This window comes from Elaeis guineensis, chromosome 8 (genome assembly GCF_000442705.2).
Source record: "Elaeis guineensis isolate ETL-2024a chromosome 8, EG11, whole genome shotgun sequence".
Lineage (NCBI taxonomy): Eukaryota > Viridiplantae > Streptophyta > Magnoliopsida > Arecales > Arecaceae > Elaeis > Elaeis guineensis.
In genome coordinates, this window is record NC_026000.2 from 53660351 (window position 1) to 53682887 (window position 22537).

The 22537-nt window shown below is 42.8% G+C and overlaps 1 protein-coding gene across 1 annotated transcript; it reads right to left on the bottom strand.

Moving 5' to 3' along the window:
- Positions 1 to 5934: 5934 nt before the first annotated feature.
- On the bottom strand, positions 5935 to 21603 carry LOC105036239 (DDB1- and CUL4-associated factor homolog 1). The gene is made up of 14 exons (XM_010912003.4): positions 21284 to 21603; positions 18784 to 18865; positions 18538 to 18654; positions 18242 to 18417; positions 17229 to 18156; positions 17043 to 17140; positions 16521 to 16944; positions 15796 to 16395; positions 15525 to 15704; positions 14856 to 15410; positions 14393 to 14503; positions 14035 to 14153; positions 12329 to 13946; positions 5935 to 6887 (listed from the first exon to the last, which is right to left on the bottom strand). The coding sequence occupies exons 1-14, from the start codon at positions 21478 to 21480 to the stop codon at positions 6171 to 6173; spliced, it is 5922 nt and encodes a 1973-aa protein (XP_010910305.2). The 5' UTR covers positions 21481 to 21603; the 3' UTR covers positions 5935 to 6170.
- Positions 21604 to 22537: the final 934 nt, after the last annotated feature.

Consider the following 22537-nt stretch of genomic DNA (forward strand, 5'->3'; position numbering starts at 1 on the left):
GCTGCAATCAACAAGGCGTAAGTCAGTTTTTCTAATTTGGTGTACCTGATCTCGGCGTCCCTCAAAGTGCGGCTGACGTAGTAGATTGGCCGTTGGACTTTCGCTTCTTCTTTGACAAGAACGGCCGCGAGAGCCATGGGGGAGACTGCCAGGTATAAAAATAGTTCCTCCTCAGGCTCCGGCTTCGCCAACAGTGGGGGAGAGCCGAGGTAGCTCCTTAGTTCCTCGAATGCCTGTTGGCACTCAGGGGTCCAACAGAAGTTCTTGGGCTGCTTGAGGGTTTGAAAGAAGGGTAAGCACCGTTCGGCCGACCTTGCGATGAAGCGATTCAGGGCCGCTATCCTCCCCGCGAGGTGCTGAACCTCTTTTATCGACTTTGGGGCAGCCATCTCCTGGATGGCGCGAATTTTCTCTAGATTGGCCTCGATCCCGCGCCCCGACACCATGAAGCCCAGAAACTTTCCCGAGGTTACCCCGAAAGCACATTTAGTTGGGTTCAGCTTCATTCTATATTTTCGGAGAGCGTCGAAGGTTTCCTCGAGGTCAGTGACGTGATCTCTGGAAGATTTGCTCTTTACGAGCATATCGTCCACGTAGACCTCCATGTTACGGTCGATCTGCTCCTTGAAGACTTTGTTCACCAACCGTTGGTAGGTTGCGCCCGCATTTTTGAGGCCGAAAGGCATGACCCTGTAACAGTAAAGGCCACGATTAGTGATGAAAGCGGTCTTTTCTTCATCTTCCGGCACCATTCTGATTTGATTATAGCCGGAGAACACATCCATGAAGGTGAGGAGCTCATGGCCCGAGGTCGCATCCATCAGTTGATCGATTCTGGGAAGGGGGTAGCTGTCCTTTGGACAGGCCTTATTCAACTTTTTGAAGTCTATACACATCCTTCACTTGCCATTTGCTTTTTTGACTAGGACAACGTTGGAAATCCAATCAGGATAATTGACTTCCTTAATGAATCCGGCTTTAAGAAGCTTATCCACTTCCTCGGCTATCGCCTTCTGCCTTTCCGGTGCATGACCTCGGATTTTTTCTTTCGTCGGTCGATGCTTTGGATCGACGGTCAGGCGGTGCTCCATGACTTCCATGTCAATCCCTGGTATGTCTACTGGGACCCAAGCGAAAGCGTCCGCATTCCTTCGTAGAAAATCAATGAGCCGCGTTCGCACCTCCTCCTCCAGGTTGGAGCCAATCATCACTACATGCTCCGCGTTTCCGTCATTCAAAGGGATTGGTACCAGATCTTCAATTGGGGCGCCCCTCTCTTCGGTGAGGTCATCGCGAGCATCCAATCCATCAACAGGACAGGGGTCAGATTGGTCGCTTCCTTGCAGGGCTATGCTGTAGCAGTGCCTGGCCAGGGTTTGGTCTCCCCGGACCTCTCTGATCCCCTGGCTAGTGGGGAATTTCAACTTCAAATGGTAGGTTGACATGATGGCTCGGAGAGCATTGAGGTCAGGTCGGTCGAGGATAGCATTGTAGGCTGACGGCATCTTCACCACCAAGAAATTCACCAGAGCCCTGGATTGCCTTGGATATCGACCTGTGATCACAATCAAAGTTATCGTTCCTTCTGTCAGAACAGCGTCGCCGGTAAACCCTACCAGAGGGGTGCTAATTGGTCTCAAATGACCGTCAAGGATGGACATTCTTGAAAAAGCATCGTAGAACAAGATGTCAGCCGAGCTTCCATTGTCGATGAGAATGCGACAGACGTCGTAGTTTGTGATATTCATGGAAACTACGACCGCGTCGTTATGAGGGAATTGGACTCCCTGGGCATCTTCTTCAGTGAAGGTTATGGGCTCTTCAGTCTTTTGTCGCTTCGGGGGTATGGCTGGTACGTTGGTTGCTTCCTGTCGGGATCCTCCCGAGACGGTGCTAGCGAAATCCGTAGGAGGCCGATTGTCCGACTGCTCCATGCCGGTGACCATTGCCGGAGGATGCAGGGCCCGAGAAACCAGAGGCGGGACCGGGGCCCGAGGCACGGCTGTGGAGACTGTGGGTAGGCGAGGACCCAGTGGGAGAAAGGAGGAGCGGGTGCCGGAGAAGATGATCAAAGGTGGCCCCGTTGAGCGCTCCTTTAAGAACAAGGATACTGCGAAGACACAGTGCCCTACCTCTAGCGCCAATCCTGTTGGTGCAAAAATCTGCTTGCGCCGGAGAAGCTAGAGTCGAGGGAGTCACGGTCGCCGTCGGACCTGCAAAAGAAGTCTAAACCGGAGGTGGGGTTGCTCCGACAAGACCCTCCGACGCTCAAGTCAATTCTCTGCCTCAACAAGAATGGAGTGCTCGAACAAAAATTTTAGCAGAGTTTCTAGGTAAAAACGAGAGCTTATAGAATAAGTATCTGGGGTTCCCCTTTTATAGAAGGGGGCAACAAATTGATAGTGACACCTGAAACCGTCGGGTCGTGGGCCGTCCAGGGCTAGGAGGAATTTATTGCGGAGGGTAGTGGAGCGGGATCGTGGCTATCGCCGTGGCTCACCATGTGGAATCAGTTACGGGGAGTGGAGCGGCGTCCGCTGTCGTGACTCATCAGGGAGTGGTGGAATCGCACAGAATCCGCCGCAGGGAGTGGAGCAGAGTCGTGGCCGTTAATACGGCCTGTCAGGGAGTAATGGAGCTACGCAGGGTCCGCCGCAGGGAGTGGAGCAGAGTCATGGCCGTTAATACGGCCTGTCAGGGAGTAATGGAGCTACGCAGGGTCCACCGCAGGGAGTGGAGCAGAGTCATGGCCGTTAATACGGCCTGTCAGGGGGTCCGGACTCGAAGTTCGGTTGGAGTCAGTGGCGAGGTCCGGTACCCGTAGGAGTTTGGGCGAGGTCTTCCCGCAGTCGGAATAGAAGACAGAGTCTGACTCTTGTAGAAGTCCGGACGCAGTCTACTTGCAGTTGGGGTCGTAGGCAGAGTCCGGCTCCCATAGGAGCCCGGGCGGAGTCTTCCTGCAATTGAAATCAAAGGCGAAGTCCGGCTCCTGTAGGAGTCCGGACAAGGCTTACCAGCAGTTGAAGTTGGTGACGGGGCCCGGCTCTCGTAGGAGTCCGGACGGAGTCCTCCTCGCAGTAGAAGTTGCGGACGGAGCCCGGCTCCCGTAGGAGTCCGGACGGAGTCTTCCTTGCAGTAGTAGTTGAGGACGGAGCCCGACTCTCGTAGGAGTCTGGGCGGAGTCTTTCTCGCAGTAGCAGTTGCGGATGGAGCCCGGCTCCCGTAGGAGTCCGGGCGGAGTCTTCCTTGCAGTAGCAGTTACGGACGAAGCCCGGCTCCCGTAGGAGTCCGGGCGGAGTCTTCCTTGCAGTAGTAGTTGAGGATGGAGCCCGGCTCCCGTAGGAGTCCGGGCGGAGTCTTCCTTGCAGTAGCAGTTGCGGACGGAGCCCGGCTCCCGTAGGAGTCCGGACGGAGTCTTCCTTGCAGTAGCAGTTGCGGACGGAGCCCGGCTCCCGTAGGAGTCGGCAGAGTCTTCCTTGCAGTAGCAGTTGCGGACGGAGCCCGGCTCCCGTAGGATCCGGGTGGAGTCTTCCTTGCAGTAGTAGTTGAGGACGGAGCCCGGCTCCCGTAGGAGTCCGGGCGGAGTCTTCCTTGCAGTAGCAGTTGCGGACGGAGCCCGGCTCCCGTAGGAGTCCGGACGGAGTCTTCCTTGCAGTAGCAGTTGCGGACGGAGCCCGGCTCCCGTAGGAGTCCGGGCGGAGTCTTCCTTGCAGTAGCAGTTGCAGACTGAGCCCGGCTCCCGTAGGAGTCCGGGCGGAGTCTTCCTTGCAGTAGCAGTTGAGGATGGAGCCCGGCTCCCGTAGGAGTCCGGACGGAGTCTTCCTTGCAGTAGCAGTTGCGGACGGAGCCCGGCTCCCGTAGGAGTCCGGGCGGAGTCTTATTTGTAGTAGCAGTTGCGGACGGAGCCCGGCTCCCGTAGGAGTCCGGACGGAGTCTTCCTTGTAGTAGTAGTTAAGGACGGAGCCCGGCTCCCGTAGGAGTCCGGGCGGAGTCTTCCTCGCAGTAGCAGTTGCGGATGGAGCCCGGACGGAGTCTTCCTTGCAGTAGCAGTTGCGGACGGAGCCCTGCTCCCGTAGGAGTCCAGGCGGAGTCTTCCTTGCAGTAGGAGTTGAGGACGGAGCCCGGCTCCCGTAGGAGTCCGGGCGGAGTCTTCCTTGCAGTAGCAGTTGCGGACGGAGCCCGGCTCCCGTAGGAGTCCGGGCGGAGTCTTCCTTGCAGTAGCAGTTGCGGACGGAGCCCGGCTCCCATAGGAGTCCGGACGGAGTCTTCCTTGCAGTAGGAGTTGAGGACGGAGCCGGCTCCCGTAGGAGTCCGGGCGGAGTCTTCCTCGCAGTAACAGTTGCGGACGGAGCCCGGCTCCCGTAAGAGTCCGGACGGAGTTCACCAATAGTAGTCGAAAGTACAGAGAGTCGATCCCGTCAAGAACTTCGGCCGAGAGAATTTTATACCCAACAGAGACCATTTGACCAACCTCTTTCTATCCTTTTATAGCAACCAATCAGAAATACGATTATATGAATGAAATTATATAAATACATAAAATGACTCATTTTAGGCCGGTGGAGCCATCCTTTGCACCCTCTCACCAAGTCAATACCAATCGAGAAGGAGAGGTGATTGTACTCACAACCTCACCAGAAACTAGTAAGCCAGTCTTCCCTTTTGTTCTCCTTCTCGCTCTGTCTTCGTCCTTCTCTGATCTCTATTGAGATGGCCCATGGAATTGCTAAGATGCCCAGCCATTTTGGGCCCACTGTTGGTGAGGTGATAAGAGGGCAACACCTCCATCCAAATTGTTTATGTGGAGGAGCCTGCAGGCGAGTCACCCTCCGGACCCTTTAGCCAAAGTCCTCTGCAGGTTGTGGATTCTCTACGGTGTGCAATTTACGTCATAAAATGTTGTGTAGTGCTTGATAGCCAGCATCAAAAGGTGGGCGACTATCAACAATGATGTGCCATGTATGACATGCAAGGCCACTTTGTTTAATAGCCGTCCAACTTTTGTAGGCGACCATCAGACACCAGGCAGGTGGAAGTATAGCGAGGATTCTCTCTCTCTATCTATGGTTAGAGTTCTCCATTTGATGTCAACATACTGTTTTCTTGGGTTTGCAGCGAGGAGGCAGCAAAGGAAGCTCTTGTACACCACTACACCCACGCAACTAGTGGGTTCTCTGCCAAGCTCACTCCCAAGCAGGTGGAAGCTACATAAAAAAGCTAACATAATTTAAATTAGAAACAAAATAACTGCAACACATACATGCTAGCAACTTCTAACTTATTTCAGCTTAAACTACCATATATGCCTAACCACAGATCTGGATTCCATTCCAAAGGAATAAATCATATTTTGTTTATACCATGCACACTCTGGTTTGACCCACCCTCAAGAATTCAACAGGGTTTCGTAATGCCAATCATATGTTCGACTAATGTTCTACTCAGATTACATCATCAGCCATGGCTACTAGGAAGCAATCATGCTCCAACTTCTCCAAATACAATAATTTCTTGCAGGATGAGCGGGTCAGACGGCACCCACCAACACAACGTCGGGCAATCGAAAAATTATCTCCAGAAACCACACATTTTAACCCATTAACTTTTGTTTTCTGTGCACCAACTTGACTCTTTAAACACCACCAATCACACAGCAACCACATACCAAAACGCGTTTCACACCTTTTTCAGGGAAACGCTAAATTCTCCACAGAAAGCACATACTTTGATCCATAAGCCTGCATGTACATGGGTAATAATCTCACGTGCATAATCTACATGGCCTGAAAATGAACAGAGGACAGAAGCGATATCTTTGCTTTCCTGCCCTCTAAGAGAACCAGGCGAGCTCCCCATACAAAATACAGGTCCTGGCCAACGATAAAATGGACAACAATTTTTTTGAGTGAATGCAGCAAATCCAAAACAAAGAACTAAAACATAATGTTAATGCAATATTAAGCCACAGACCAAAGAATTGCATAACGGGCACTTATTATTTCCCACGGGGCAAGAAAAAAAGAAAAAATCTCTCATTCTTCAGCTATCCTCCCTTACATGCCCAATTTGCCTCCATGTATGTTACCAATCCCTACTCCCCAAAAAACCAGGAAACTAATAATTACAGATGGGATTCAAAATTCAATATCACAAACTTGGCAATAAAACAATTAGAACCCGAAAGCATTGCCAGCAAAATCCTCTTCTCCACTGCTGAGAGATTCCACCACCTCACTGTCATCTTCATCCCCCTCATCGCCCTCAGCTGTGATTTCCAGCAAGCCATGCCCCCCTCCGAAGTCCAAATCATCAACATCGAAATCTCCATCCTCATCGAGCTCATCCCCAGTGTCAATATCATCATCATCCTCATCGTTACTCATGTCATCCGAGTCTGTGTCACCATCACCATCCAAATCAGCTCCAAGGATGGGGTCCACATCTGCCTCTGATGTATCATTGTCTTCATCCTCATCCTCCTCGTCAGTGTCACCTCCATTGTCAGGGTCAGAATCATCATCAGTGGGTCGTTTCCTACCAACCTCAAAAAGCCGTGCAGAGGAGTACATCTCATCATGGTCATCCATTGCAACAACCCCAACAAAGGAATCAGTGGGATCAGCAGCAAAGTCAAGGACACAGCGGTCTACTTGGACTGTAGCAATATCAGAGTAGTTCACGGCATCTATGGTGCGGAAAGCAGGGTATAGAGGGTGACGGACACGACGTGTGTGGACGGCTGACATAATGTCCTCCAGGTTGCGCCTAAGAATTGCATATATAACATCACCACCTCCATTGAATGTGATCACTGTCTGGTCCAGTGAGGGCACACTTCTCAGAAGCTTGAATTTCCGGAGATCCCACACCTCTGAATTTATAATAACCTAGACAGAGTTAAAATAAATAAGATTGAGTTTTGGAGTTTAGACCTTCCAGATATCCCAGACATTTAAAACATATAACCTACTCACAGCTTTCTGAGATGGCATGTTTCACAGTTTGACAACTAATTGGATGGATGTGTGTTGTGTGTGTGTGTGTGTCAAAGATGGTAAGACTGATATATGGTAGTGGCTTTAGCAGTACCCTAAATTGTCCAATCTATTAAACAAGAGGCCATCCAAAACATCAAAATGTTGAACAAGTTTCTTTAGAATCGCAATGCTATTTTCAGCTATATTCTTCATTTCGCAAGAAATTCATCATCTCCTAGGGTGGAAATGGTGTAATAGCTCAGTCGTAATATAAACAGCTACACAAATTTCTTCTGTTATCAATATATTTCTACGGCATGTGTGCAAAAAGATAGGTAACCCAGAAATCTGCATGTCATTTAAAAAATTGAGTTCTATAGATTGATAAAACAAGTATATATTGTTCAGAAAAATCCCTTTTTTTTTTTTGCTTTTTCTGAAGGGAAAAAGAATTTAATACATGCCATCATGATTCAAATGACACAAAATGATGAAGGCATAGAAGACAAATGCACCAAACAGAAGCTTCAGTCACGAGTCATGCCATAAAGCAACAGAAAATGCATGTAAGCATAGGTGCTAACTTAGAGTTTCATTTTTTCTATGTTGAAAATATAGAGAGTTGATATCTGGGTAAGAGTCACTTAGTAAGGCCAAATTTGGAAAAGGGATGGGGATTTCAAGGGAAAAGACGTTTCAAGTTTGGGTTGGTTTAGTTGGGTTAGGGCCATATTTTTGTTTGGGATAAATGAGGTTTGTCCCAAGTAACAATAATGGTTTTGTTATTTTGTTTGGATGCTGGCAGGGGATGAGAAAATGCAGTGTAGATATTGCATAAGAAAAAAAATGTAATTTTTCAAATTGGACATTTTTCCCTCCTTATACAGTCACATTAGCTTATATTATTTTATTTGAATATAATATTAATATACTAATATTAGTATAAGATACTAATATAAAAATATCAATAGAAAATATCATATTAACATCTTTATTTTTTCAGGGATAAAGAAGTTATCCAAAGTAATGGTTATAGTCTTGTTATTTTGTTTGGATGCTGGCCGAGGATTAGAAAATGCAGTTTAGATATTGTGTAGGTACAAAGAAAAAAGTAATTTTGCAAATTGGACAATTTTGCTCTTCTTATACAGTTATATTAGCCTATAATATTTTATTTAAATATAATATTCATATATTAATATTAGTAAATACATTAATATAACAATATCAATAGAAAATATTATATCAATATTAACATACTAATATAATATTAATATAAACATTAATACTTCATGTACTACTATTAACAGAACATTAGATTAACACATTTTATCAAATGATTATTATATATTAATATTAGTATAATATTATATTACAAGTAAACTAGGCTCTAATCAATAGGATTAAAAGTCAGTGTCTAATACCAACATATGAGCCATTGAATGTGATCTACCTATAAATTGCTTATAGATAAAAAATCATGTGATTTGAATATCCATAGCCTATACATCAAGTGGTCAAAGATAGTTTAATAATATGATTATATCACTTGATGCGTAGGAGAAGGGTCCAAAATCACATGGTTTTTTAAAAAAAAAAATCTATAGACAGTTCACAAGTAGATCACGTTCAACAGATAATTAATGTATGATCCCCATCCTTCGATTTCACTTGACTGGATCTAACCTGAAATCCAATCAATAGGATCCCAGTCTACCTCACTATATTGTATTACTAATTTACTATAATATTAGTAAATTATAGAAATATTGATTATATAATTAATACACTAATAGAGTATTATATTAATACTAATATAACGTTATGATATCATATAATAGGAAGAACATAATGAGGGTAGATTGATCTTTTCACAAACTCTATTTAAACCTGCTATTCCCTAGTTCCAGGCCCCCATGGTATAGATCAACAATGCCAACCCTATTTTGAATGAATTGCCGAGTATCACAGCTTATATGTGATAACATTGGGATGCCATGTTTATCAAACAATGAATAGTGCAGTACTAGACAGCCATTTAAGCACTGCCTACTAGCAAAGTGTAACATGATCTTACGGGAAAGCCTCGGCACTGCCCCATTGTAACCTAGGTGTCAATTCAAAACACAAAAACAGCCTCTCCCACATAGGGATAAGGCTACATACATTGGGCAGCAGCCTCATGCATCAGCCTGCCATTTTTTTTTATAACACAAGTTAACCTCATAGCCAAACTCTTCAAAACATGGTGTTGCACCAATTCCAAAGTCACACTGAAACCCATCCTACTTCTCAATAATTCTAGCATCTTCCACATTTATTTTATCCAACAGATTACTTTAACCAGAAACATATGGTTAACTATTTTGGCATTTTCTAACATTTTAGTATAACACACTAACCAAATTGGAGGATGCAAATAACTCAAATCAATGAGCATACTCCTGCTCAACATATTAAGCATGTGAGATCCACTTGCTCAAGCACCCTACCCAACATGCACTTCGTGATTCTATTGGTTGGCCGCTTCACATTCATTGCTTAATTTAGAACTAGCCAGCATGCAGCAGATTTAACTTAAATCAGAACTTTCATATCAATCTAACTTATTATGATGCAAAAGTTCCCATCTCTCCTACAGAAGGATCATTAATGACTCGGTGTCATCTTCAAATATAAGCCCCCTTCCCCCCACCCCAAAAAAACAAAAAAAAAAAAAAAGCAATCAAAAAAATAATTATTCGAAGATACATCACCTTATTAAAGTGGTGGAGTTTGAATTTATGGTGTGATTTGACCCAAAAAAAAAACATTTGAAAAGTTTAAGGTTTGGGCAAGGTAGTGGAAAAAGACCTACCTGTAAATGTCATAGATTTGTCTTCTGAAACAATCTGACTCACATAATTCATTACAGTCACAGAAACTCAAGTTCAGAACTTTCAGAGGGGGAAGATACTTCGGTTGAAATAAGATACAACAGAAATAACTGAAAAGAACTAATGCATTCAATGTTAGTGGCATGGCTTGTAGTTTCATTCAACTCAAAGACCAAAATTGAAATGTTTCAGTTTCAGCTTGGATCGTTCCAAAATTATGGATGACTTTAAAGTTCTGACCAAAACTAACAAAGGAGCAATGAACCTTTTCTTTAACATATTATCATTCAACTTATCACTTTGTTCTTGTACCGTGAATAATTACAATACATGGGTGGAAAAGAAAACTTTAGAACACCTACAAAATTTAATGATGGAATTTACAAATGAAAATATAAACTATAGAATTTAATTTTTATAAATTTGAAAATGCTTACAGTCAAAAGTTCTATATTGGAAACATGTTTCTTATTCAAGTTGACCTAAATTAAGTAATTGCATGACAAAAATTATAGTTTTGGCCAATTTGATGCTTAAGCAAAAGATAGCCAAAATAAATGATTTTCTGTCTGTAAACATCTCTAGCCTTTTAAATCACATCAAACAGTTTACATTTTAATTTTCAGAATCCCCATAAGCAAGGGTGTCAAAATGGTGCTAGGTAGTGGCTCCATGGGACTAGGCAAGCTTTAGGCAGCTAGGCAAACACTTGGAGCTATAAAACCCCTAAAACATAAAAACATTAATATCATAGCCCAGTAGAGCTAACATGCAGGTGCCCGCACAACAATTCAAATATGACCAGACAGCCAGTCACCTGGCACCAACATTCGGAGCCATTGAAGGTCATCTACGACACTAAACTGCTTACCGTCGAAAAATCATGTGATTAGAAGATCTCCAGCCTATGCACCCAATGATCAAAATATATACAGTTAGTGCTGTATAAACTACACATTTTGACCCCTAGATGGAAGGAGATGCATAGGCTAGAGATCCTCAAATTATACTCTCTGTTTTTTGATGATAAGCAATTTAGACATAGTATATCACATTCAATGGCTTGGATTATAAATGCTTGGCCCCCAATCATCCTGTTAGGACTTAGCACCAACCTTATTTAGCTATTGTTTGGACGCCCACATATTAGCTCTACCATACATACATGCACATACATGCATGCACACATACACAGAGACATACACATATGTACATACACACATACATACATACATATATGCAAAGAAAACACTTGGAAAAACATCATTTCCATAAATGTTACGTTGTTAACTACTTAAGGTATTAATATAATGATCAAGCAACTGCAAAAGCAGTGAGAGGCTGATTGATGGAGGTTGTCATTATATCGATGAAGGGTTCACCAAATAAGGATGGCTGTGATCTTGAGAAAGGATCATTAAGGTACTCTGAAAAATGCATTCCAAGGCTCATAAAATACCCCAACTTGTTAGATAGCAAATACAATTTTATAAAATATATGACGAAAGATGACTAAAATTTACTGTGATCAATGATATCACAATGATATCATAAATAGGTGCACGTCTCGTGAAATAGTGGCCTAAATTTAGTAAAGCAACCACCTAGGCACCAGTCTAAACACCCGGGCGGCAACCTCTCACGGCTTGTAAAACACTAGGTAACTAGGCAGATGGGTTGGCCGTGAGGCTACATGGCCACATGTAAGAACCTTGCCTGTAATTGAATTTGGAAGCAGGAGGAACTTTCTCGACCCTACATGTATTATAATAACCACCTCATATGTATCTCTCAAAAAGATTTAGCAATTCAAAATCAATGATGGGCCATGCAAATTAGAGATCTACGCCTTTGATCATGATCTGTAAATGCCTAGCAACAAAAGTTCATAGGCATTAATGGTCTCTTACTTATTTAACCAAGTGAGTGCAAACATGGGTGGTATCATCTGCACTAGTGTTAAAAGCATGTTATGCATATAAGTTGAAAATCCACTTTGTTGATATAATCTACAAATCATAATGTATACATAGATTGAAATTCCATATGTTTGGTGCTTAGGACATTGTAAAACATGATGCCATGAAAGCAGTCTATTTCTGGACCCACTTAATGTACAGGTAGCAGACCATCAAAACCTATATATATTTGGATTCTAGGCATTTTTGTTTCATAGGCTATGATCAATGGTATGGTTCTCCAATTTGGATGTCCCATCTATGACTTTGAATCACCGAATCTTTTACTAAAAATTAAGTATTAGGTATGTAGTCCAAGTCTCTTTGCACATGCAAATACATATACAAACACATTAACATACGTATTGCATACACAAAAGAAGTGGACAAAAATGTGTGTAATCATATATATAAATCCATGTCAAATATATCCAAGGACATGCTAATAAAATGCATGCATCCCTAGCTTAGTGTATATAAAGGCCTGATACTAAAGGTGGCAAGGGTCAGGCCATACCTCGTTTCCAGCAGGATGAAATCCACCTCCACCATAGTCCGTGAACTGGTCAAACCGGTGCACAGCAACTGCACTCCGCCTATCCCACAAGACTCCATTCCACAGTAACATTGCATCCGAAGGGCTGAAATGTATAAGAGACTGTGCATGTCCTCGAACAGGGACAGAATGGCTGTTTGAGCTATCAGTGAGACTCAGCTCCATATTGCAGGTCTGGACATCATATAGAAGAACCTCACGACGAGATGTGTCTGAAGGAAGGGCTGCAAAAATGGTCCCTGAGTTGCTAAAGTGTGCAGCCTTGCATCCTTCAAATGAATGTAATGGCCCACCAGAGATAGTGGTGGCATCCCATAACCTTACATCAGCAGAGCCCGAAGAAAGAACCAGCTCAGTTCCACCAGAAAACGCCGATTGAACTAGTGTAACAGGAGTTTGGTGGCACGCCTGACTATCAAATATATTTCCACTATTAGCATCAAATATCTTTAGCTCACCAGAGTGGCATCCAGTTGCAATACGAGAAGAATCGCCCAGAAAAGTAATGCATGTTAATAGAGCAGTATCATCTCGGCATGTACGACATGGCCTGAACCTGCTGTAGATAAATTGGCGGTCCCTACGATGGGCATGGATTCCACTGTACTGTTTCCTAAATTCACGGGTGCTTACCCTTGCAGTTGCATTTGCAGGTGCATTGAGATTTCGGCTAGGTTCTGGACAAACATGTGGGTGCAAGAGAGACAGTGGTGGCAGCGTGGTTATTGGAGCTGGGCACTGCCGGTGCTGGTGCTTCAAGTATTGCACAACCAAAGAGTCGAGAGTCATCCGTTCAATATTTCCAGGTTGAGGGTCAGCTGGCAGACCAAAATGCGCCATGGGTGTTACTGATGCCCCTGGAGTGCTCTGGTACTGGAGATCATCTGAAACGTCCCCAAGGCTGCTGCTCAATGTCATCCGACCAAAAGGATCTCGTGGAGTATAACTGGCGACAGGAGATAGACCTGCCGCATCCATGGACAGACAAATTCTACGACCAGAATTTGGTGTCTGACTAACTGGAGACTGAAATGCAATCTCTGTTGTCACAAGCCGCTTTGCTGGTGAAGAAAAAGATTCCTTCAGTTCCATTAGTTTTCGTTTCATTGGCAACAAAATTGGTGTTTTAAGTGGCAGCTCTGCATCTGTATTAGACTTCAGAGCAGACAAAGATGGAGCTTCAGTCACCCCACAAGGTGCAGATGGACTTTTTAAGCCACTGGATGTTTTATTATTGATGGACGACTGTGATGGAGGCTGACTTTTTCCCTGTGAGAAACTGGAGGAGAAGATCAGTGGTTTCTTCTTTACTGAAGGCATGGCTGAATCAGACTTCAGACCAGAATCCTCTTCTTGTGGGTTCATTTTTCCTTTCTCTGAGAGAAACCCACAGGGTGCACGGCCAGATGGCCACTGAACTTGCACATTCAAATTTTCTTGGACAGAAGTTTGGTGAAGTGGAGGTGTTGGCGCTCCAGATGATGGCAGAGGCGTCAAGTCAGCCTCCTTCTGTAGCAAAGCAGCAGTAGCTGTTAAACCAGATGCTTGGAGATGCTCATGAATCAGCAGCAACAACTCCCTGTCCACAAAAAGGACATGAGAACAGAATGCTAGATTTGATAACATTTCAAAAGACTTTCCCTGCATATAAAGGAAGCTGCAGAGACCTAGAATGATAAGTTATAGGAGTAGCTGCAGCTATTGCTGCTCTTTCAATGCGCCTCAGTGTCGGAGCAGCAGCATCAGTGGCTGCTAAGGTGCTTGCCCGCCCAGAATTTGTTACAATCTGTAAAAGTCATAAGTATCAAAAAAAAAAAAAAAATCAATGAAACTACATGGCAAAACAAGACAAAATGTATCAACAGCAGTCAACAGAACCACATGAAAATATACAAGAACCACTCATGCACAGCAATTCAGCATTTTGAACAAATAAGCTCAATTTTAGCAACAAATATAGAAATCAATGTGCACATGCACCACAAATCCTTAGATAAGTGCACAGGTCAGCCTCCTTTTACTTACTGCAATCAACTCGATGGCGACTTGGGCCAGCTCTGTCTGCCACCTGCCCTGCTGAGTTCCAGATGCCTGGCTGCCAGAATCTCGAATAAGCTCTGACAGCTTCTTTCCCACCTGAAATATTGGGAAAAAATAGTGATCCAGATCAAAGAATCATTTTACCTATTCTTAGAAAACCACATAATTTGTCTTGCAAAATAAAAGACTGACAAATAATCACAGAATGAGAAAGAGGGGGAGATAGAATCAATTCACAGCAAAGCAATAGAGAAAACCAAGCTAGCTAGGATCCCAGTTCTATAACAAATGTTTGTCGAACAATAAGCCATATGCATGGTCTCAACTACTTGAATTAGAATATGTTATATATTCTCAAATAATGTAAACAGAACATAATTGATACCCACAACTTGTTAAACTTTCATATCAAACATCAGATGCAAAATACATAATAACTAAACACTACCTGAAGCTTTGTCAGTATATGTGCAATTGTTTCATCTCTGGCTAGACCAAGCAAGACACGACATGCCAGAGCCCTAATGGAGTCAAGAACAGCAGGAGGTGTGATCATCCGAGGGTGAAGAAGATGCAAAAGAACCTTTATACCATTGTGTGCTCTAACAGCTTCCCTTGCCTGATGATATCCTTGTTCCAGTTGAGCAGCAAGACCAGCACAACCAGCTCCAGGCCCTAAAGTTATTCTGCGGTCCCCAACTACACCTGATGACACTGGTGTTTGTGAACTACTACCAGGAAATGGTGTACTTAGTGCTGTTGCACCGCTTCTTTCCACCAAGTTAGATTCCCCATTGCGCTCCCGAGACTCATTCTGAACAGCCAACGGAACACTACGATCTGAGATATGTCTTTCAGAATGCCTCTCCCTATTCTCTGAAGGACCATTTAATGTTTGAACTGAAGCTGACTGTTGACCTTGTGCAGGAACAGAGGGTTTGTTACTAATCGAAGGAGGAGGGCATACAAGATTTACTAACACATTTAATGCTGGTTGAATCACCTGGCACAAATTGAAAAAAAAAAAATGAATAAACTAAATTTATTTTAAATATTGTACAAGAATGATGCTGATTTCCAAACTTTACTATGCTGGGTCATGAAAATCCTACTGTACCTCAGGATCAACATAGCCAGCACCATTAGCAGCATCCAAGATGACTGCCATGCCTACACGATCATTGCTCAAAGTAGCATTAACAATTAATTTACGGCTGTAGGGCACAAATGTCACAATATGAAGAACACCCAACGCATACTGTGCCAAATCATGAAGATAGCGTTCAACAGGCGGTGCCTGAAAATGAACATCACATTAGGTCCCTATTACTTCAGAAATTAACAGTTAAGAAGGGATTAAAATAAAAGACAAGCAACTATTGTTGTACCTGGCACAATTCCAACATGGTTATATGCCCATTAGAGGCTAAGAACTTATCCACTGCAGGCCAACGAGCTCTCACAAATGCAGACCCAAGCTTCCTGTCACGCTGTATCTGGAGAAATACTGAATCCATAGCCTCATTGCTGATGTCCAGTGGTTTATATGCAGCCCTTGCACTAGGGTTACTTCGGGCTACACCACGACTACTTTTATTTGGACGAAGAGAATCCACAACCAAGAGAAGATGGGCTCTGAAGTACTGGCGTAATGCAACACAGGTATGATAAGCAATCTGCTTTTCTGATGTTGTGAGCACTTCTGCAGATGATCGATCATTTCGGAGATTTACATTTGGCATACCTAATGTTCCCGAATTCCCACCTGATCTAATGGATGCAGCACCATGTAATAGATTTAACATTTTCTGTAGACCATCCTGTGCATCAAAGGAATCCAAGACTGCTCTGAAGACAAATGCAGAAGCGAAAAAAATAGCAGCATTTTTTCTAGCTTGATCTACAGGGCACTCTAGAAGTTGAAGTGCTAACTCAACCACCTGATTCACCACATCAGATGGAAGAGCACAAACACGTTCCATAATACCCTGCACACATGTTTTTATGGGAATTATGACTTCTGAAGCAATGACAGATGGTGCATGCAAAATAACAAAGGTGAGAAAAACTCAGAGAACTTAAGCCTCCAATATCAGACATGCTATGTTATTACCTGAAGTGTACCAATGGTAAATAAGCAAGATGAAAGACCAAAGAATGTCTGTGAGACTCTCCGAACAGAGAGAAGTTTTTGTATGCCACCACGATCAACAAATAATGCAGCAAATTTCCGATGAGCAGCTAGGGCACAAATTAATTTGAGAACCTCAGGCAACAATGCTAAGTGATCAGGTGCCTCTTCGTCTTTCAAACTGCGTTGCAGCAAGGCAAGGCAGACATCAACACCCTTCTCATGCAGAATGGGTCCCAAAGCTTCAACATATTCTCCCAAAACTTCAAGACACTGAATGCAGTATTTTTCCCTATGCTGTGCAAGAGACTCATCATCCAAAATAATGAAGTCTTCCAGCTCATCATCCTCTCTGGGTTCCACAGCTTTTGCATCCATCAAATCCTCATCAACCTTGCTAGAACTCCTGAAAACCACAAGATTCCAGCATGAAATACATGAAAAAATGCATGAAGCCTCCAAGTGGTTCGAAGTGAAAGGATGGGAGAGGGGAGTGGTTGTTACCGTGAGACCTCAGTTGCCATAGCAGCATCCACAACGGCAGATGCAGCTTTACAAGCGGCTAAAACTGCAGCTTCTTCATCATCTGTACTTTTCCAAACCTATGAAAAAACAGCAGCTAGCATATTAGAACTGTTGAGGGGAAAATCAAAGTAAAATCTAAGCTTCAATCAGAGAATCTAGGGTTACCTCCAATGCAGCAGTCTTGACAAGTTCAGCTGCTGCATCACCTGCAGCTTTGACTGCCTCAGCAGGTGCATTAGCAGCTCTAGCTTCAGCTTCTGCAGCACCTATTGCTTTCTTTACCATTTCAGATATATCCCTCGAGCCAACATTGCAGTCTCTAAATCTATCATCATTATCCTCTCCAACAACAAAACCATCACCATCAATCCTGCTCCAGTTGTTTCTTATGTCAACTACTTTTTTGATCTCTTCATTTTTTGGTGAATTTCTATCTCTGGAACCCCGAATCATTCCACCTAATCGCAATCCAGAACTTGGAGTCCTTTCGTTTTCTAAGATACCTTCATTAGACCTTCCTTTTCCTCTGGTCCTTGGCCATCCCCGGTTCACCCTTCGCCTCGATGAGTCATCCCTCACATTTTCATCTGCATCTTCATCTCTAGTAGATCTGCCCGCAACATGTCTCTCACCATACTTTGACTTCCCATCAAGTAAATTTCTATTGTGCCATCCATCACCAGAAAGATCGGCATCTTCTTCAACCATCTCATACGTACCAACAACTTCTGATGAAGAATCAGTGAGCTCAGATTTTAATGACTCACCACGATCTGCCCAATATAATTCTCCATTTGCTTGCCTGATAGCAATATTTCTATCAACATCCCTATCAGTACTTGCATCACCCAACAAAGCTTCATCTACAATCCTTGAACCATCAAATCGAGAGGTATCCAAAACCTGCCGTGATCTGCCTCTGTTCTCATCTCTACCTCTTGTAGGATTAGCAACTAAAGCATGTTTAACCTCTGGTGGAAAACTAGTATCCCTTTGACTAGAGCTGGCCTCACCAAAGACCCTTGTACGTAAAAAACGCATAAGTTTTGCTGACAAACCTGATGTTAAGATATCTTCTACCACTTGGCTACCCCTGAAAAATTCATCATGAAATGCATAAAATCATGCAAAAAACAAAGGTAACAACAGCTTAGAATACATAAAACCAAGTCACATACCCAGCCAATGACATTGCAAGAAGTCCAGTAGCATAAGCCCTCAGCATTTCAGAATCTGTAGGTTTATTACTCCCCAATTCTTGCTTCCAATTGCATTCATCACCATAAACTACAGGGTCCTCCATCACCCAAGTTTTAACATTATCCAGAACAGCATCATCAAAAACATGAGGATACTGGAGAAGGTTAACATGCATATTATCCACAAGTAACCAAATGTCAGCAGACCTACACAAATGTTTGACATAGAACGATGTGGAAATTAAACTAGCAATCAGACAAAATAAGTAGCTAACCATCCAAGCTAAAGAGCAGCTGAGAAGAATCCTGGCAGATGCTGCACGGACAGTAATGGAATATCTACTTTCTGACAAAAACTTTGATGATATTGCCTCATAAAATTCATCATTTTCCTAAGGAAAACAAACATAAAGTTTTATAAGATAAGAGAAACAATAAGAAATAGTTCGGTAAAAAGCAAATTAATGAATGATGGAATCTAAGTTATAACATGCAAACAAAATGCAGATAAAGATACATACCCGCACTAAGTTGCACAGCCTTCCAATACTATGAGATGCCCGAGCATTGTTAAAAGATGAACTCCCAGACTCTTGCACATATCTAATTTGGAAAACGTGCACCAAAAAAAGGAAAGAAACAATGAGCTTATGACAGAATGCAGCTCGAGATATCCAAGCAAGAACTAAAGGCATGAACTGTGATAAGCGGAAAAATTGACATGCACTAATCTATATAATTTCATTCTTCCAGGCAAGCTGCATCAAGTTTGCCAATGATCATCTGAGAGGGGAACTGGTATTTCCATGGGACACTTCAACATTTATCTCAGTGAAATATATGTATACTCTCCTCCTCATTCTGGTTAGAATCTCAGGTGGAATGACAAAACAGACAATCTGTCACAGTTAGACGTAATTTTCAAGCCCCAATAAAATGTAACAGTGCTTTGGTGTGATAATATGGGCTGTGTGCTGATGTTCAATTCTTTTAAAATCATAAGTGGGTGGCAGTCATTCAGTTTTAAGAAAGTGTGGTTGTATCAAGAGGTGCCAGAGAGAATCATAAATAATAAAGGATCATGAATGTTTGACAAGATCTGTTATAAACTCCTTGAAGTATAATATTAAACACAAATGGATTAGTCATTCAAGCAGCAAAAAAAGGAGTCTTCGTTCTATTTAAATGCACAAAGTCAATTAATGAAATCACAACAATTATAGAAAAATCAACACAATGTTAGTTAATAAAAACAAGTTAAAGCACTAAGAATCCTATAGAAAGTGCATAACCCTTAAAATGAATCCATATTAATTAAATAAAATGCAGGGCCAGAAAGATCTTAAGGTCATAGACTTGGTATATGTGTTAGATGAGTTGAAATACTAAATCATTCTAACATCCAAGAAGTTATTATGAGGGAACCATACCCTACTGTTGTAACAACACTTAATGCTTAAGTGCAGCTACTTAAGGCTACACTGAAGGGTCCAAATGATACAGTCTTGGAGACGAAGTCAGATAACAAGCTTTCGAGACAACGGAACAGAACACCCAAAAATTTGTTTCACGTCTACCAAAATTGCCAAACCACCCAGGCCAAGCAATGACACCTTAACATCCAAATGGAATTCCTACCACAACATATAGTTTATACATAGACCAATTTTTAAAAATACATTATTCTAATACTAATTTACATTTATGAAAGAGGTATTTTGTCAGTGGTAGGTAGACATGATTGATTGCAGTAGTAAGCAGTATCAATACATGGTTGTGATCTCCTTAACCAATTAAACATCAACAATAAATTTCAAGACTTTGGATTAGTAAATAGTTGACCGGGAGAAGAATCAAGTCATTAGATACCCATTAGTTTTGCAAGTTTTACACTACCATCTAGATAGTAGTATGAATGCAATAGATTTCGTAATAAAATCAAGTGCCCCATTCTCCATAAACAAGAAGCACTATTTTACCATAAAACTTAAAAACCAAAAAAGTCATGCATATCTCTTAGCTTAAAGGCTCAAATGTCCAAAGGTGCAGTCCACCACACCGACCACCTCACTCAAACCCAGAGGCGAGCATTGTCATTTAGCAGCAAATGCTCGTCAAAATTTGAACCAATCATAAATCACCTTAACCAAAACGAAAATCCAACCCAACGGTAAAAAGCAATGAGAGCAAGAGAGTGATGCTATGGACGTAAAATGCCTCAATATGTACCATTTTTTAAATTCCCAGGCACGAACGTTGTTCAATCAAAATTCACTTCCTCCAATTAAATTAATTTTTAAAAAAATACGGGTGGGCATGCAGTGCTCTGTCAAAATTCCATGTTAGGTCATTCAAAGCAGTAATGTTTAGATTGGTTAGTTGGGCCGTTCGAATTCTCGGTCGTTCTTCCACATACAGAAGTATGTTCACTAGCCGTTGAACAAAAACCACGCACACGCGGTACAACTTAAGATTGGTCCCGGCAACTTCTTAAAACGTGCATGCTTGTTTTACAAACAGAAAGAATTGGAGTCTAGCCTAACATTATCACGACTACATGGATACTAAACAATATTGCTCTTTACAAAAACAAATCTTTCATGAGTTCTTTAAAGAATCAATTAAGATGGGTATCAACAAGCTCACTTTATACTCCTTCACCGAAGAGACACTATGCGAGATTGTTAAAGAGGAAAAATATTCTTTAAAAAAAAAAAAACTAAAATTCCCAAAACTAACCCTCCGACTTCCACAACCTATGGAAAAAGATATAAACAATAACCCCCTTCGATGCTCCCCCCTCCCCCACCAAAAAAAATAAATAAATAAAATAAAATAAAAATAAAAATAAAAAATAAAAACCTAGCATCAATCAATAATAAAACCCTAGCATTGTCACACCAAACTACCGCCGAACTGCCCGAGTCAGGACCCCAGGGCATACCGACCTCCATCCGAAACCCTAGAAATTGGAACCACATGTACCCGAATTATGCGTTCGAGAAGAAAGAAAGAGCGTACCTGGCTTCTTGGGCCTCGAGCATGGTGGCGAGGGAGTGGAGGAGCCTAGGGTTAGGGTTCGCCTGGGTGGCGACGATCTTCGAGATTAATTTCTGCGCCTTGGAGAGCAAGGCCTCCTCCTCGCTCTCCCCCCTCGGCTCCTCCGGTCCTCCCGCCGCCGCCGCCGCCGCCGCCTCGGAACCCTCCCCTGCCTCCATGGACCGCTCCTCCTAGAGTTCGATGGTTCGCTCTTCTTTCTTCCAGAGAATCGATCGAGATCAAAAGAAAACGGCGAGAGCGAGAGAGAGGGTAGGGGGTTGGGGTGGAGAAGAGAAAGTTCGAAGAGCGACAGAGAAAGGGGTGCCCCGTGCGGCTTATACCTGAGACCCCGTTACGGTAATCCGCCGGACCATGTTAAATTTCGTGTTCGGCGCTCAAGTGTTCACCGTTCGGTACGTAATTCATGACCGTTGGATGGAGAGCCTGGGGTGTCTTACATTACGATTGTTTTGTTCCACTGTGATACCGCAACGGGGTATGTAGCAGCGCAGCGGCGTGGTGTCTGGAAGAATGCCGGGGCTTCACTGTTTCCATGAGAAATGGCCAAACTAATACCGGTTAGTCTTTAATTACGAAAGTAGCCTCAAAGCTTTGGTGGGCCATACGGTGAGCCGGCAGAGATGGTTAGAATTCTACGTGGCTGACACTGGTTGATATGATAGATCTGATTGGTCGTTGGGCCGTGGCCGGGAGAACGGCCAAGGGACCGCCTTCGACATTGTTCGCTTTGATATGCGTGAACATGGGACTGGTGCCCAAGTAGCTCGAGTACTTTACCGTATTAATATTTTTGTTAAATTTTTATATAAAATTGATGTAGATTTGAATTTATATATTAAATTAATATAAAAATTAAAAATATTATTTGAAATAAAAATTTTTATTAAAAAAATATCATTTCAAATGATGTTTTTTTAGTCCAATCAACCATCTTTCTGTAGCCTACGTGAAATTTTAAAAAAAAATAATTTTAAAAATATCATTTAGAATGATACATTTAAAAGCGCCATTCCGAATGGCGCTTCTTAGCCTCCTCTGCATCTTGATGCTCGAGCGGTGGTTGTCCTATTAGTGACGTCAAAATAGTACTAGTTGAATTACTATTCACTAAAACTGCATCTGAGATTGTTAAAGCCGTACTAGCATTTTGATTTGCTTGTGAGACTAGTATCCGAATTGTAAGTACTATCTCAATTAGCTTGCTTCGGGAGTGAT

What these genes read in the sequence shown, in the direction of transcription:
- LOC105036239 (XM_010912003.4), bottom strand. Translation starts at nt 21,480, where the DNA reads ATGGAGGCAGGGGAGGGTTCCGAGGCGGCGGCGGCGGCGGCGGCGGGA. An exon ending in TCAAGACTGCTGCATTGGAG is followed by an intron (nt 17,141 to 17,228) that starts GTAACCCTAGAT and finishes GTTTTTTCATAG; the next exon opens with GTTTGGAAAAGTACAGATGA. An exon ending in CCATGTTGGAATTGTGCCAG is followed by an intron (nt 15,705 to 15,795) that starts GTACAACAATAG and finishes GTTCATTTTCAG; the next exon opens with GCACCGCCTGTTGAACGCTA.